Genomic DNA, 16,880 nt, shown 5'->3' on the forward strand with positions numbered 1-16,880 from the left:
CTGGATACATTACTCTCAAAGCAAGCACGGCTTATAGACTGGGAGCAGGTTAGCCGTTCAGTTCCTTAACCTCGACGTTTCTACTAAAATAGCAGAGACACAACAACAACTGTTCAGTAAACTACACAACATCCGATTAAACCACCACTTGGAGAACAAATAAAAAAAGATATACATTGCTTAACCATCTACAGGTTTTGATTTCGAAAGAGTGCAAGATCTGCTCGATGATGGCAGAGAGGAGATCACAAACTCTGTTTACGAGGCCAGAGCCCACTTCTCCTCACACAATGCCTCCACAGACTGCTCTCCTCTGACAATCTGCTCGTGTTACTACAAGCGAAGTGCCGGGCCGTCCAAGAATGACGCACATGAAAATGACTGTCTGGGAGGGAGGGAGTTTGGGGGCAATGGTTATGAAGGGATATGGAAAACAAGTCACAGGAGAAATAACTTAAGCCCGTGTCAGCTTCATTCAGAAGGAGGAGGTGTTTGGTACGTTTCTAGAACAGCAGCGTTATAGACAGCTGAGTGGAGTACAGTGGACCAGGGCTGGCCCATTTACACGATTCATTTGGTTCATTCGAATGACTGGTTTTAACACGATTTACAAAATGTTCTAATCAAGACTGTAAGAGCCAAGATGAACAGGCAGCACTTTGCTGAGCACTGACCTCATGGTAAACTGGTCAAATAGCACTTCAGAGATATGGAACTGGAAAAGGTTTGACAAGTCCGATAAACAAGTTTATGTGAAATAACGTTGCATTACATCTTAAGCAGTGATTCGCCCGTCAGAATGACTTCATTTTCGACCTCGGCACGTTCAACAGACGGAGTAGCAAACTGGACGACGACATGTTCTTATCTTGTTAGCAACAAGCTAGGCAGCTTGCTTGGATGTCTGAGAGATTTTTTAAAAGTGTGTGTGTGTGTGTGTGTGTGTGTGTGTGTGTGTGTGTGTGTGTGTGTGTGTGTGTGTGTGTGTGTGTGTGTGTGTATATATATATATATATATATATATATATATATATATATATATATATATATATATATATATATATATATATATATATATATATATATAAAATTTAGAGAGACAATAAATATATAGATATATAATGTATCGGACAATAAAGGCTATTTTTCGCGCTATCAACTGATAATTTAAAAACATCCGATGATCAGGGCCAATTATATCCTGTCAATCAAAAGAGGGCGGGAACACACATTGAATTCATGCTGTGTGTAAAGACGATGTCTCTTGTGTGGAATGACGACAAAACTCCAGTTTGTAATCTCTGTACCGCTAAAATTTTACACCGGACGCTGCAGCAGTGCAGCGGGAGTTTCGGCGTCGAGTTGCACGCTCTGAATTAAATTGCCAGTACACTGCTGAAAGATTTAAATGAAGATTAGGTGACAAAAGTATATTTTTAATAAATAAATTATTTATTTGGGCTGCAACTAACAATTATTTTCATAATCGATAAGTTGTCCAATTATTTTTTCTATTAATCGGATGGGGCGGGGCAAATTTTCAGTACCATTATTTTTTTGTTTATTTACAACAAAATCCACAACTTGAGTGTTAAAAAATATAAACTTCACACTAAAACTTTACACAACTGTTTGTTCAAAACAGAAAAGAACTAAATTTTTATATATATCTCATTGTATTTATGCATTATGTTTATGGATGCACAAAACTTTGAAATTTTTTTGGGGGGTGGGGGGGAGCAAGTTGAAAAGGGTTTGACTGATTTCCGCGACAGCCAATAGCATTTGAGATGCTCCCGCTGACTCAGCAGTGGCTTAACAAACAAGCCAAATGATTTCCTACAATGATCTCTGCCGTAAGCCTCATGCAGTTAACGGTTAGCACAAAATTCCTCTAAGAAACTTATGGATTATTCATTTTACAAGCTGAATTATAACAAGGAAAAAAAATATCTATAAAAGCTGACAGTAGTCCGGATGTACGCCTTCGAATCCGCTCGAAAATCGGCAGGTTATAGGGTTAGGCCTCATCTTAACCTTAATTCTCATTCATTAGCTTACAGTTAGTACGGGTGTATCTACTCAACTTTAAATAAATAAACCAAACACCGTGCTGTTTTCATGCTAGAGCTACCTGCGAGAACCTCTTCTTCATCTCCTCCAAAATACTCTGCCTGCAACTCCAAAACATACCCTGCTAGCAAAGCACAGAAGAAGAAAAAAAAAACAGTGACAACACATATGGAACAGGAGAGAGAAGCACATTACTGTGAATACAATCATTTTTATTTTTTTATAGTCACCTAGACAGTGAACTTTAGAGTCAGAGCATCAGTCATGCTTTGAGGAAACCACGTGAGAGACGAAAAAAGAAAAAAAAGAAAAAAAAACGCTTGAAGCTACTCTAAAAGCCTCGTAGATGTCAACACATGCAGCAATATAATGATCAGATTAACAGGTACTTGAAACGATGATGATCTCTCTAAGTGACGCGACATATCCTAGGACCTGGCAAGCTAACACGATCACAGTCCATATAACCTGCTATTTCCTTCCAACCAACAAGAGGAGCTTCAGAGAGTAGATAATGATATCGATAACGTCAGATGTAGGTCATCATAGCTTGAACAAACGGCAAACGGGGGGACTACAAAAGCAGCACTGAAGAAACATTCCCAGCTGGCATGCAGCCGAAAGCACACGGAACGCCGCGGGGCCTCGCGGATCCTGGTTAGCGGTTTACAAATCCCTTTGAACATAACTGGAAAACCAAAAGGTTCTCTGAAGCAAAAACTGTGTGTGTGTGTACAGCATGCGTTGTGACACACTGAACCACACCCAGGGCTACGATACAACCATTACCAGTACAATAAAGATTTCTTACACCACTTTCTCTTCTTCCCTTCCTTCAAGTTAAAGGATGATTCCACTGTGAAAAACATTCCAGGGGTTTAAATGGAAATAATGAATGTGTTTAGCGATTCTGGTGTTAATTTGTAAGCTGACACTCTTTATTTTTGCTATTCCAGTGAAAAGTTACCCATTATGTGCTGCGCTTATTTATATTAAAAATATATATTAAAAAAATTTTTAAAAAGTGTTTGTAAATTTAAAAAAACAAACAAAAACACAGGTAAGCATCATAACTTCTCCATGGGGCAACAGCAAATAAAAGCTACCGATTTATGTCAAACGCTCCGCTTAACTCCTCAACAAGTGAATTTCACGGACAACACTCACAATGAGCCTCTTATCAAGCTAGATACACACCGATTGATACACACCGTATGATTGTGGCGGCCAAAAATGCTCCATTTATGGGGCTATTTTTCAACATTTGCCGTACAACAAAGTTTTTTTGCGTAAAAACTACATGAATTGTTGATATCGCATTTGTTTGTCATGATATTTCGCAGTGATTGTTGGTAACAATAAATAAATAAATAAATAAATAAATCAGGAAGAATGTATGAGAAATAATAAAAGCATACAGCTTCTCTTCAAATCACTGCTTCACAGTTACCGTACTGAACGGCTGAGGATTTCATTAAACCGGTAAGATAACGTGCACTCACAACGCTGATTCCTCGTTCATCACGAACCCACTGCAAACTGCTACAGATCTAACAGGTGGTGCCTTTCCAGATGCCCACAGAACAAGAACACAGGCTGCTCATACCCTGTTTACGACCCCAAGTACACACCATTTCAGTCACTCTCGATAACAAAATCTGAGTTTAGAGAGGTATGCTTAGAGAGGCTTGCGTCTAGGTTTCCTCGGCACGCCTTAAAGAGGAAGGGTGCGACGTGAAGTGCGAGGCGAAGTAAAATTAGACCGCTACTGAGAAGTGGAGAAGCGACAGATCAGAGTATTTTAGGTGAAAGTGAGTTCAAGAGGAAGTCATTATGCGCAGGGAGGTAGAAATCCCTTGGCTTTCAAAAGATGTATAATGGTTTCATTCTGGCATCCACATTTGATTATTCTCCGGACTTTTGTGGGACTGAGCGCAAGTTCATTCCTAAACCGCTCAAAGACGTTGGTGAAGGAAAAAATAAAAAAGATAGAAAACGTCTTGGAGTGGTTTCGCAGTCACATGCGCAAGGTCACAATCCAGAGAAAAGATCAATTTTATCCTCTTAGAAGGGAACACACCAGCCCTGGAGCGTGATACAAGCCTCTATCTGACTACAGCTTTCAGTCGAACTTGACTTCGATGCAGTCACTCAAAGCTACAGACAAATCGACTGAAATCTTAGACTCAATCCACTTGAAAGAAAAAAAACCTTCTTTTATTTAACCTGGTGAATCATCAAGCATGCTGTACAGAAACCCTACACCCGCAGATTTAAGGTGCTGGCTGCTGAGTGGTGTTCTTCTAATCTAATGCGTGAGGAAGAAAATAAAATCAGGCCATTCCAGGAAATGTTGATGCTGGTTTTAGACTCAATTTCATTGGTCTTTTAAGACTATTGCTTGTCTGAGATGCCCCCGATAAAACCCTGGCTGAATTCTTTAACAGACTGCTGAGATTATACGATGAAGATGCTCTAATGATAGAACTGCGATGGAAGAAAGCGACCGCGTTCTTTGTGCGTCATCACAATCGAGGGTATGCCTAGAAAATTGGTGCCTTCAAAGGAAAAAGGAGCTCGAAGCTGATCACGGCTTTATAGTTTCGTCCCATGCCGCCCTCCTACTGGTGCCTTGTAGACAAGTGAGGTAGCATCAGTTACACACCGAAATGTAACTTTTACAACTTTCTGACTCCGGTGGCCATGACTGGACCCACCCAAATAACCATTCTTTTCAACCGTGGTGAGCAGAAAAGCATCTCAGAACTCCAGAACCTTGAAGTAGAACGGTCACGTTTCATGTTTTATGACCAAGAATTCATTTACGATGGGCGATTTTGTCTCCATCCATCTTCTTGCCATCTGCTTATCCTACACAGGGTCGCGGGAAGCCTGGAGCCTATCCCAGGGGACTTTGGGCACAAGGTTGGGGACACCCTGGATGGGGTGCCAACCCATCGCAGATGGTACAATAGCAGACAGACTCGCACACCCATTCACACATTACAGACAATTTAGAGATGCCAATCAGTCTACAACGCATGTCTTTGGACTGGGGGAGGAAACACTCCCCCACCATCCAAGAATGGGGAGAACAGGCAAATTCCACATACAGAGGGCAGAGGTGGGAATCAAACCCCCAACCCTGGAGGTGCGAGGTAAACATGCTAACCAGTAAGCCACCTTGCTCCCTTCAATCAGCAAAACAGGCGAATATTTCTGTTGATATTTTTAGGGGGGCTAGCGGTCCCTTTCTCATTCAGCTTAAACGTAAGTAAGTGTGACATGTATTGGATTCGTTTCTCATGTGGAGGTAGGGTAACACTTCTTACTGGAGAACCTCTGGGATTTTAGTGCTGTCTCAAGCCAAGATGTCGGTCATTTCACGGCAGACCGCACATGCCGTGAAAGAGTACTTTGCATTTTACCGTCTTCAGAATGACCCGAAGAAATAGCACCAAGACCAATATACGATAACAAAAATTCCCAGAATTCAAACGTGGCGTGTGAACCTAAGCGGTTTTAAAGAAACATCCGGAAAAGTGGTGTGCCAAGAATTGGATCTTGCACCACGACAACGCACCTGCACGCACTGCGCTGACAAACGCAAAGGTTTTTTTAAACCAGAAGCAATGTGGTTATCACTTCACATCCACTGTATTCACCAAATCTCTCTTTGCCACTTCTATTATGTTCCTGAAATTAAAAATGAGACCGAATATGGGAAAAGATTCACCACTGTGGAAGAAACCCAGAAAAGAAAACTTAAAAAAAAAAAAAAGGAAAAAGAAAAGAAAAAGAAAAAAAAAAAAAAACACGCTGGAGGCTCTAAACATGATGACAAAAGATGACTACAGGAAAAAAAAAAAAAAAAAAAAAGGTTTCCAAGAATGCGAGAAGCACTGTGATAAGTCTATCACATCACAAGGAGAGTACCTTGAAGGCGATTGAAGGAGAAGTGCTGTAAGTTTTATAACACTTTTTTTTTTTTCCCCTTAACAACTTCAGGAATTTTTGGCTCCCCTTTGTATACCCTGTCTGAATTGATATGTTGGTAAAGATTTCATTATGGGGGGGGTCTCGAGTGTTTACACAGAATTGTGCAAAACTAAAAAAATGAAAAACATCCAGTGAATAGTAGATCTGCTTGGAGATATGCCAGACTGGTTTGAGCTCACAGGAAGGCTTCAGTAACTCAAGTAACCACTCTTTACAAGTGTGCTGAGCAGAAAAGCATCTCAGAACATACAACATGGTGAACCATGGAGCTGATTTGCTACAACACACTCCACACTACCACACACTCGTGTCAGACAAGAACAGGAATCCGACGCTACAGGCTCACGAAAACTTGACCTATCAAGACTGGGGGGCGAAAAAGAAAAGGACCAGGTGAAGTTTTGTCGTCAAGAACATCCTGCATTCTCTGCTGAAGGAATCTCACACGAGACAGAAGGGGGGGGGGGGGGGGGTGCATCTGATGGTAAACACAGTCAGTCGTATGAACGTGGTGGGGCGGGGGATTGTCGGAAAAGGTTACGCATTATAGAATAATTTGGTTGTATATAATCATAACGCTTTGCAGAACTGATACTGTAAAATGATGATTGTTGTGAATGTCAAATATTATTATTATTATTATTATTATTGTATGGGCTGCTGTGACATGTTTAAATTAATAAAGTTGAATCAATAAAATATGAAAACTCGATGGAAAGAAGTCGGATTACTACTTCAGTGGATCAGATTACGACCAAGAGATATAAAACCCACAGCAAGACAGTCCTTTAAACAACAACAACAACAACAACAACAACATTCTCTCCTATATGTCTCGCCTTTCAATTAGTTAGCTTCCAGTAACGTCCAATAAATACCTTGCTTAGCTAACATCACAGTATCAAGTTCAACCACACAAACCAGCCTTATATTTTCACCCCAGAGCTCACACTCATGATAAAATACGAGCTGTTGGGAACTCCAGCTGATATTTTTTTGATCTGTACTAGCAAATATAATCAGGTACACGGGAAGAACTAGCGAACTAGCTAGCTAGGTGTCCTCTTAGCTCTCTTGCTAGCTTGTTTGTTTGTTTGTAAACGCTACGTAATTTCGCAAACTATTGTTTACTGAACACATTAGTTGACTAATAAGTTCTACTTGGGTCGTTAAAATGTTTAAAAACACCGTGTCGTTAAGGTACGTTTGTATCCGTTTTATATAACCTAAAAAAAACAGGCGAGCAAACAGTTGTTAGCTAGTTAGCTGAGTGCAGCAAGCTAGCTAACAGCATACACACACAGAGAGAGAATGCGTTATTAGTTGTGTTATTAAAACATTGCTGGAACGTTAGACGTTTAACGTAGTGATTATTTGTTGCTAATACCGGCTAAGGCGCTGAAGCTGAAGCTGAAGCTAATGCACACTTGCTAGGCTAACAAGCAGCGCTGCGTATAGGCTGAGCTAGCGCAGATGCGTAACATCGCGTCATTCGTGTTTCTTACAGCGTTTTGCTAACAAGTAAAGCGCAAATCTGCAGCAGTGTCACTGCAAAACAAAGTGATCTGAAGTACAATCCCTGGCATGCCAGTGTGGAAAAGAAGAGCGAGAGGTCTAGCTTTCTGTCCCTCTTTCTTTCTCCGTCTCTTCTTTCTCTCTCTCTCTCTCTGCCCGGTTTTCTCTCACCTCTTTGGGTACGAGCTGGTTTTCCTCGCTGGGCACCATTTCCATTCGGGCGGCTGTTAAACGCACATCAACCCCGCGGCTCTGATGTCAACAGCGACTCTCTGAAGCCTTTCGGATGAACATCATTCGCGCTCGGGGCCCAAATCCAGCCGGATCCTGACGCCAAAATGTCCGCTTACAAACTTGTTCTCGAAGTAATCGCGGACACTTTCTTTTCTACCCTCTATCTTTCTTTCTTTCTATCTTTTTAACTGCAAAACACAAACAGCAAATCAATGAGCGCTAAAAATGGCCGTCTCTCAGTCAGTGTGCGCGAGATTTCAGCTCAATCTCTGCGTCACTTCCTAAACACGGACTATTTTGATGCGATGACGTCGATGATGATCATCGACGTCACGACCTTAATGATGTGTGTGTGTATGAATCAATTAATCCAATTCAAATTAAATTTTACTAAATAGTTTTAGCCCTTCAAACAAAATACAACATAAAACAAAGGCAACCTGAATAATACAGTAAATACAATAAAGTAAATACAGTATTATTTATTGATTTATTTATTCTGACTGAAGCAAATAAGTTATTCAACGCCTATCACCCATGTGAAAAAGTAATCTGGTTGTGCCACCTTTAGCAGCAATAACTGCAACCAAACGCTTACGATAACTGGAGATGAGATCAGTCTTTCACTTACTTCTAGGACTAGGATACACATCACACCTCATTAAGGTCGTGACGTCAGTGATCATCATCGACATCACGACCTTAATGAGGTGTGATGTGTGTGTGTGTGTGTGTGTGTGTGTGTGTAAATCAATTAATCAAATTCATATTTCAATTCAAATTAAATTTTATTTGCCTCACACACGCACAACCGCACACAGACGTGTACTCTTAGTATGCGTTTAACTGTCTGTGCTGCTGTAACTGGATTTCCCTCTGAGATGAATACAGTGATCTATCTATCTATCTATCTATTTATCTATATAATGATAATTAGTCTTTATTGGTCACATATACATTACAGAATAGTAAAATCATTTTTTCTTTGCTTATCCCAGCATGTCAGGAGGTTGGGGTCAGAGCACAGAGTCAGCCATGATACAGCGCCCCCTGGAGCAGAGAGGGTTAAAGGCCTTGCTCAAGGGCCCAACAGTGGCAGCATGGCAGTGCTGGGGCTTGAACCCTCAACCTTCCAATCAGTAACCCAGAGCCTTAACCGTCAAGCCACCACTGCCCCTAAATCAATCAATCAATCAATCAATCAATCAATCAATCAACGCCAGGGTTGGGGGTTCGATCCATGCCACTGCATGCAAAGACATACATCAGCATGCCTTGTATGGCCAAAGAGTCCATAGTGTGTGAATGTATATGTGATTGTGCCCTGCAATGGATTGGCACATTGTCCAGAGTGTACCCCGCCTTGTGCCCGATGCTCCCTGGGATAGGTTCCAGGTGTTCCACGATCCTGAAGGATAAGCGGTATAGAAAATGGATGGACATATTTATTTATATCTATATCTATATCTATCTCTCTCTCTCTCTCTCTCTCTCTCTCTCTCTATATATATATATATATATATATATATATATATATATATATATATATATATATATATATATATATATATATCTCAGTTTATATGTCTGTATATCACTATTTCACTATCTATGTATCTATCTGTCTCTCTATCAGTACAACATGTAGTGAAATACGTTGTATTACTGTCCGTGACATAACATGGAATTTACATAGACCAGAATTTACTCATATACAGTCTGAAAAAGGGAAAGTATTTATAAAAAAGTATTTAAAAAAATATATATATATATATATATATATATATATATATATATATATTATAAGGATATACAGTCAAACTATAATTGGGATAAATTGCAGATATGTGTGATTGTTCTGTGCAACATTAAAGTCCCTAGAAAGTGCCTTGAAACGTGCGGCATTAATCAATGTGTTGACGTAATTTTCACTGAGACAGGAAGTCAGGGCGGGACATAATGAGTGGCTCCTCCCACATCCCTGTTGAGGAGCTGAAGTGCAGAATGATGTCATCAAAATTGTTGATCTGTATTGGTGGTAGAGAAAGACTGTAAATTTTGAATGCATGTATCTTCTAAATGCGAATTCTGTCATTGTTTTGGAGCACACTAGCTTATAGAAAACCTTACGGCCGGCGTATTCATACGAAAAGCCAAAAACTTTTCTGAAATTTGGATTTCATGGAGACTTTAAGCTGAGGTAGTTCTATTGAAATTACCAACATATATAATAAATATTTATAAATGCATGGTAATACAGGATAAAGCTGAAGAGAAATGAATAGAAAATGTATTATAGTTATATACAGTGCTGTGAGTACTGATTTTTTCTGTTTTTGTGTATATCTCATACTAAATAGTTTTAGATCTTCAAACAAAATACAACATAAAACAAAGGCAACCTGAGTAAACACACAATACAGTATTATTTATTGGTTTATTTATTCTGACTGAAGAAAATAAGTTATTCAACACCTATCACCCATGTGAAAAGTAATCTGGTTGTGCCACCTTTAGCAGCAATAACTGCAACCAAACGCTTACGATAACTGGAGATGAGATCAGTCTTTCACTTACTTCTAGGACTAGGATTTACTCCTATGCTTTGGATCATTGTCTTGCTGCGTAATCCTGTTGCGTTTGAGTTTCAACTTACGCACTGAAGGCTGGACATTCTCCCTTAGGATTTTTCTTCTTGTTGTTCAAAAAGTTCTATTTAAGTGTTGATTTGATTGAACAGGGTTTACAGTAATCAGGCCTGGTTGTGTTTAGTCCATCTGAACCCCATTATTAATGCAGTTTCGTAGATTTGGGGAATTAGTAACTATGGGGGCAAATACAATTTCACAAAGGCCCAGTTGGAATTGGATAACTTTTTTGCTTCAATAAATAACATTATCATTCAAAAACTGTATTTTGTGTTTACTCAGGTTGCCTTTGTATTATCTTAGATATGGTTTTAATAATAATTAAATTTTTAGATATGGTTTTAATTTCTGAAATAATTTAGTATGAGATATACACAAACGTAGAAGAAATCATGGTGGGACAAATACTTTTTCACAGCACTGTAGGTGGTGTGGGTGTTGCGTAACCAATTCCATGCTCTAGTCCTTGGTGCTGTCCTGGTTGAAGGCCTGAATGGTCTGTGGGAAGAAGCTCCTCCTTATTCTCTCTGTGTTGGCCTTCAGGGAGCTGAAGCACTTCCGTGACCACAGCAGAGAGGAGTCTATTGTTAATCCAGTCTGAAACTGTCATTTTTTATTTTATGCCTCTTGAGTTCTGGATTGTGATTGGTCAGAAGGTGTTGATCTTTTTTTTTTAATTTAAAATTTTTTTTTTTTATAACAGCAGCTCTGATAATAATTCAGACCACAGATTTTCATATCAATGTGCTCTTCTAATACATTATTGTTTCCATAGTAACAACTACTTCACAGTGACTTGTATGGCAGGCACTACACATATCTAAAAAAAAAAAAAAAAAAAAAAAAGTTGTCACTTTACGAATACAAATGTACAATCTGTGATATGGTGAAGCTTTTTGTAAGGAGTCTCCAGTTTCAGGAGGTTTTCAGACATGGGACAGTCTTCAGAACAGAGGGCTTTGCACTTTCTGGTTTCTCAGTAACATGGCGAGCTGAGTTGTTGTTGTTGTTGTTTGTTGTTGTTTTTTCTCTTATTAATAATATAAAAAGACAAACAAGAGAGAGGCTGATGAAGGAACAGCTGTTTATAGGTGCTGTAATGTAAGTGATATCTTGAAGTAACTTGTCATATTAAATGTAACTATAAACAGTTAAAACGCATGACGTCATTTGTTACTAATCTCAAAATTGAAAGCGTTGACAGACTGCTGTGGTATTAGAGGAATTAAACACGTCAGGATGGGCTGTTGTAGGAAAATAATCCACCTTGGGGTGGTAACAGTTACTCCGTTACATGTCAGATGCATCATATAACAGCCTGCCACATTGTGTTTTATTCCCTACGTATAATATAGGTTCACAACATTTTTCAGAACACAATCTCATCACATTGTTATTTTCTATAGTAAGGGTATAAATACATAGTGTACATTTTGTTTTTCGAAAATTGTAATAAATATGTGTGTGTGCATGGACTTTATATGGAAATAGAGGCCTACTGTATGTTGTAATGTTTCTGCTGTGTAACCAACCATTAAATATGCTTATTATTTATATACATATTAAATATTTGCATATTTGTGAATATTTTATCATATTATATTTACGTATCATTTGAATTAAGGGTGGAATGTAGGTCTGTGTAGCAGTATGGCATGATACCAAAAATGTCTTTATTTATTTATTTATTTATTTATTTATTTTAAGTAGACCAATCACTGATGACAGAATTCGATATGCAATATTAAGGTAAAGTAGGCATGAGGACAGATTCAAAACAAAGCCAGGTTAAGAAAGTGAAAAGAAATTTACCCATACACACACATTCTTGTACTTATAACATAAGAGGACACTAGACCCAGAAATGCTTTCTGAGGACATGACTTTCCTGTGATCCAGATACAGTGTGGAGAAAAAAGTATGCTTGGAAACCTAAACATGAGCTCAAATTCTGGATTTAAATGAGTAAATCAGTTAACTCAAATGAATCTGTGTTTAACTCGTTATGAGGAAATAATAACATGTAATTAATGGGGACCTAATAAGCGTACACAGAAAATATCAGAAAGTGAAACAATGAACACACACACACACACACACACACACACACACACACACGGACACACACAGCCAATCATATGGTTAAATTTTGCAACAAAGTTATGTAACTGTTATGACTGTATTCCTGTTACAACCTTGTGTATGCTACTCTAAATATTGAAAAACAATAATACAGATAATAAAGATGTGATTTTGCACAGACTGAAGTCACTCTCAGACCAGACTTTTAATGCTACAACAAATATGTGGAACATGACGTCACATCCTTAGACAGCTTTAATAACCAGCATCAGTGATGAAATTGTCATCATGCATAGAGCATTGGATATTAATGGCAGATTAAGGAATGAGGTATTCACATATGTATCTCTTCTCAGTGCGACACACCTCGTCGTGCCACTTGCCCTGTGCTGAGAGCGAGAGCACAGCACAGCTCTCTCGTTTTCCTCCTGTCGGCTCCTTCTTGGCACGATCCCAATTGAAGTAGGTGATGGGCATGCTGTTGACATCGACGTACTGGCCTTCTTTAACAATATCGGTCACACCTATCCAGACGTCTTTGGTGCCTGGCGAGCTGAGTCTGGCGTAGTCTCGTAGGTCGCTGTTTTCCCTCGGGTTTCGGGGTGTGGCCAAGGTTCCACCCTGAGCAATGCAGTCCTCATTGGCCTCATGATAATGCTTGGGTTCCTCAACGACCAGGTAACACTTCTTGTGAGCTTTGATGCCACGAAGACAAACTGAAAACATACAGAAATAAATTCATTCTATCCTTTTTGGCTGCTTTTTTAAATAACGTAATATGAGAGGATATGTCTTTAATCGGAGCATTGTGGTAATATACTGGCGAGTTGTTTTCTTTCCATAGGAACAATGGAGGATAACTAGTAACCAATGATGATGATGATGATGGTCCAGCTATATCAGTATGTGTAGCTTCAGGGCTACCAGTAGAAATTTGTTCGAAGTGTTAATGCATTTCCCCCACTGTCTTGGTCAGTTACTTTTCTCCTGAACTATACCTTTTCACTAGGGCCTCCTTGGGACCCATTTGCGCCAGCCCTTGAAATCTGTTTCAATGTCTTGCCCATTATCTCCTTCAATCACCTCTGTCATTTTCTTTCAATTTGATATTTCAGGAGGCTTCTCTTAGTTTAAGACCACTTTGTGCTCACAACTACAGTATTTTAGCATAATGGAGGACTCTAACAGGAAACATAGTCCACCATTGAAATATTTGAAAACACTGCACCCCTACTGCTCCACAATAAGATTGTAGGATTGTATGCTGTTGGTTCTTGATGTTTTTTTGTATTTATATATTTTTTTTAACTTTCCCATATCACTTCCTGCTGAAACATTTTCACCTCTATGAATTTAGGTATTATTTGTCATCCATTAGGGGCGCTCGGTGACTTAGTGCTTAGCACGTTCACCCCACACTGGCAGGGTTGAGGGTTCAATTCCCGTCACTGCCCTGTGTGTGGGGGGTTTGCATATTCACCCCATTCTTCCGGGTACTCCGGTTTTCTCCCAGAGTCCAAAGACATGCGTGGTAGGTTGATTGGCATGTCCAAAGTGTCTGTAGTGTATGAGTGGGTTCCCTGTGATGGATTGGCACCCTGTCCAGGTTGTACCCCACCTTGCTCCCTGGGATAGGCTCCAGGTTCCCCGCGACCCTGAAGGATAAGTGGTATTGAAGATGGATGAATGGATTGTCATCCATTACTGTGATTATATGATGCACAGATAGTTCTATCCAACAGCAGAGGGCAGCAAAACACCCCAGTAGATCACATACACACATGCAGAAACAGTGCTCCAGGATAGCCAGGTTGGTTTTATAAGCCCTATCAGGACAGGATTAGTTCCACTAGGTGAGGTCTGTAATAATATAAACTTATTCAAACTTTTGCATCTGGACAGTAATTAAGTGAGTGTGAGACCACATTTAAATGTATTCATAGTTTTAATATTTGAAAAAGAATTACTGGATCATTTATGAGTATGTTTATTTATTTGGTGGCACGTAATTTTAGACAACTTAGGTGCTGACAGCAATACAACTGCTCATGCATTTTTCAATAAAACTAAAAGTTCATTTGTCCTAGTCAGTGTCCCGGTGGATGTTGAGCCTGTAAGAGCACTGGGCGTGAGGTGGGAATACACCCTGGATGGGACCCCAGCATTACACACACTGAGTAGCCAATCATCCCAGTATGTTCATGAGAGGAACATGCGAAATTCCACAAAGACAGTAATCTGTTCACGGGATCGATCCAGGGAGCTGTGAGGCGCCAATGCTTCTTCCTGAACCACCATGATATTGCGTCATAAGTGGCTTAATACCTGTAGCTATCATTATAATAGCACCTTAAATCAGCCTACAGAACCCGCTCTTCTAATTTCTCCATGTGGAAAACGTTTAACATGGATACAAACCCTATGTGACTACTTATGACACGTAGCGGTGGTCAAAACCATTTTCCTAATGCAAGAGGCAGCCTGTAAAATTACAGAGATGTCGATCGATCGTGACAGGACTAAACTGATCAGACCAGCGCAGAGTAGGTAATTTAGTAGGTAATTTAATTTAGATAAACAACAATATTGTTCATCTGGATGGAAATAAAATCACAGAGAAGCACCTGGAAATTGTGGAATTACCCCAGGCCCCCATATAAACTTAATCTGTCTGAATAGGGCTTTAGAAAGGTCCAAGAAACCACAGGATCATAAAGTGGGCCTCTGTGCAAGCTGCTACACTGCAAACAGACTTGCGTATGGTTTCAAAACGTGCATTTCGATTAGATACCGTAATTGTTTCGAGAGATGGAAAATAATGGAAACGTTAGGGTGTTTGCATGGGATATGGCAAAACTACTAGGTAAAAGGGTGACATTTGTGACTTATATTATTGCTATTAAATTTATTCAGACGTAATGAATTACACCTACTTCATATCAGTTTCAATAATTATTGCATGGTTGTAGGTGTTTTGATTTGAATTCTTCAGTATGAAGAGCTATAGACCAACTATGAATCCAATACAGAAATACACAATGTGGGCATTTTTTATACAATAATCCTACCACTGTGTGTGCTCCTGCCTCCTGAGGAACAAAGATATCAAATAGAATTATAGTTGAGAAACGTACCCTCGTACTGTCTAAACATTATGTGCCATTAGCACTGTCTCATTAAGATTCTTATTGCTAGCATAATGCTTATTCCATGTCTGTAATTATATGGAACATTTTTCAAGCCATGCATCTTCCTTGTTAAAAACAAGCTCAGTATATCTAAGCTGAAAATTAGCCGCAGTGTTTGGGTGTGTATCTACCTGTTTGCAGCGCTTGCATCTCCTTCAAGGAGTTCACCTCTTGCCATAGTTTATCAATTTGTGCCTTCGTGTCGTCATCTTCTTAGTCCCATCCAGAAAGTAACCGAATCAACAGAAGAAATTTTGCACACAGTATACATTCAGCAATTCGTTGAAATAATGACATGCTTCTAATTATTTTCTGTAATTCATTTCTTCCCCTCTACTGAAAACGTTACCTTGACCTGCCGCAGCTTTCCTGGAGCGGGAAGGACGAGCACATCCCTGATGAAGCAAGGTGCAGGACAGCAAGCAGAGAAGAAACGAGCGAGGAAAAGCCATGGCAACTGTGAGAAAGAAGCCAGCTCACACAGAGGCTACATTTATACGCGTACAAGAAGCCACTGAGAGAGCGGACAGCTCACCAAATATACACCAGTGCTCGCCATGCAGTCTCCCAGCTTATTGGCTGAAAATGTCGAGTTGGAGTGTGAGCTCTAAAAACAAGGGCATTGCATACCAGAGGTGCTGTAAACAACCAGCTCACTGTATCCACCCATTCATAAATATTTACCTGGGCCAACATGTAGCTCGTTTCCTCCAGTCGTCAGTCAACAAGCCACCTCAGGGTCACAGGACGTTCTGTTCCGATTAAAACGAATAACTCTCTTTCGTCCCACTTCGTCTACAAAATCTATACCATTTACATTTATTCAGGAGAATATAAAAGGATGCATAACCAACAATAAGAGCAACACTCTAACCCCATTTGACATGGAAGAATGGTTATAACTGTACTGTATAAATTCTAGGTTTAGTTAAATCCCAATCCCAAAAATCCTGTGCAGTACAATTTAATCCAATATATTGGAAAGAATATATTGCACAAACTTAACTACAGAAAGGAGTCCACCAAAAGTCAGCGACCTGGTAAGCAGGGTATTAGTCAGATGAGGCCAAGGGTAACTCTGAAGGAGTGGGAGAGCGCCACATCTCAGATAAGAGAAGTTCTTCACAAGATAAACATAGCT

At 39.6% G+C, this 16,880-nt stretch overlaps 2 protein-coding genes across 4 annotated transcripts in view; both read right to left on the reverse strand.

Annotated features, from left to right (window-relative positions):
- The window catches only part of usp47 (ubiquitin specific peptidase 47), a 32,111-nt gene extending 24,015 nt beyond the window's left edge, over positions 1–8,096 (reverse strand). Inside the window, exons 1-2 of one of the 2 annotated variants that reach the window (XM_047157957.2) lie at positions 7,759–8,096; positions 2,135–2,194 (exon numbers count right to left, since the gene is read on the reverse strand). In XM_047157957.2, coding sequence (XP_047013913.1) covers positions 2,135–2,194; positions 7,759–7,803 — 105 coding nt within the window. In that variant the 5' untranslated portion in view covers positions 7,804–8,096. The remainder of the gene's footprint in view (positions 1–2,134; positions 2,195–7,758) is intronic. The other variant, XM_017478564.3, reaches the window with a different exon arrangement.
- A 4,043-nt stretch (positions 8,097–12,139) lies between these two features.
- On the reverse strand, positions 12,140–16,327 carry clec3a (C-type lectin domain family 3, member A). 2 transcript variants are annotated; one of them, XM_017477365.3, is made up of 3 exons: positions 16,089–16,327; positions 15,871–15,951; positions 12,140–13,267 (listed from the first exon to the last, which is right to left on the reverse strand). In XM_017477365.3, the coding sequence occupies exons 1-3, from the start codon at positions 16,189–16,191 to the stop codon at positions 12,870–12,872; spliced, it is 582 nt and encodes a 193-aa protein (XP_017332854.1). In that variant the 5' UTR covers positions 16,192–16,327; the 3' UTR covers positions 12,140–12,869. The 2 variants fall into 2 exon arrangements, with proteins under 2 accessions (XP_017332854.1, XP_017332855.1); XM_017477366.3 differs by having other exon boundaries at positions 15,871–15,948; positions 16,089–16,325.
- Positions 16,328–16,880: the final 553 nt, after the last annotated feature.

The sequence above is a fragment of the Ictalurus punctatus genome, chromosome 10 (assembly GCF_001660625.3).
Source record: "Ictalurus punctatus breed USDA103 chromosome 10, Coco_2.0, whole genome shotgun sequence".
In the NCBI taxonomy this organism is placed as follows: Eukaryota; Metazoa; Chordata; class Actinopteri; order Siluriformes; family Ictaluridae; genus Ictalurus; species Ictalurus punctatus.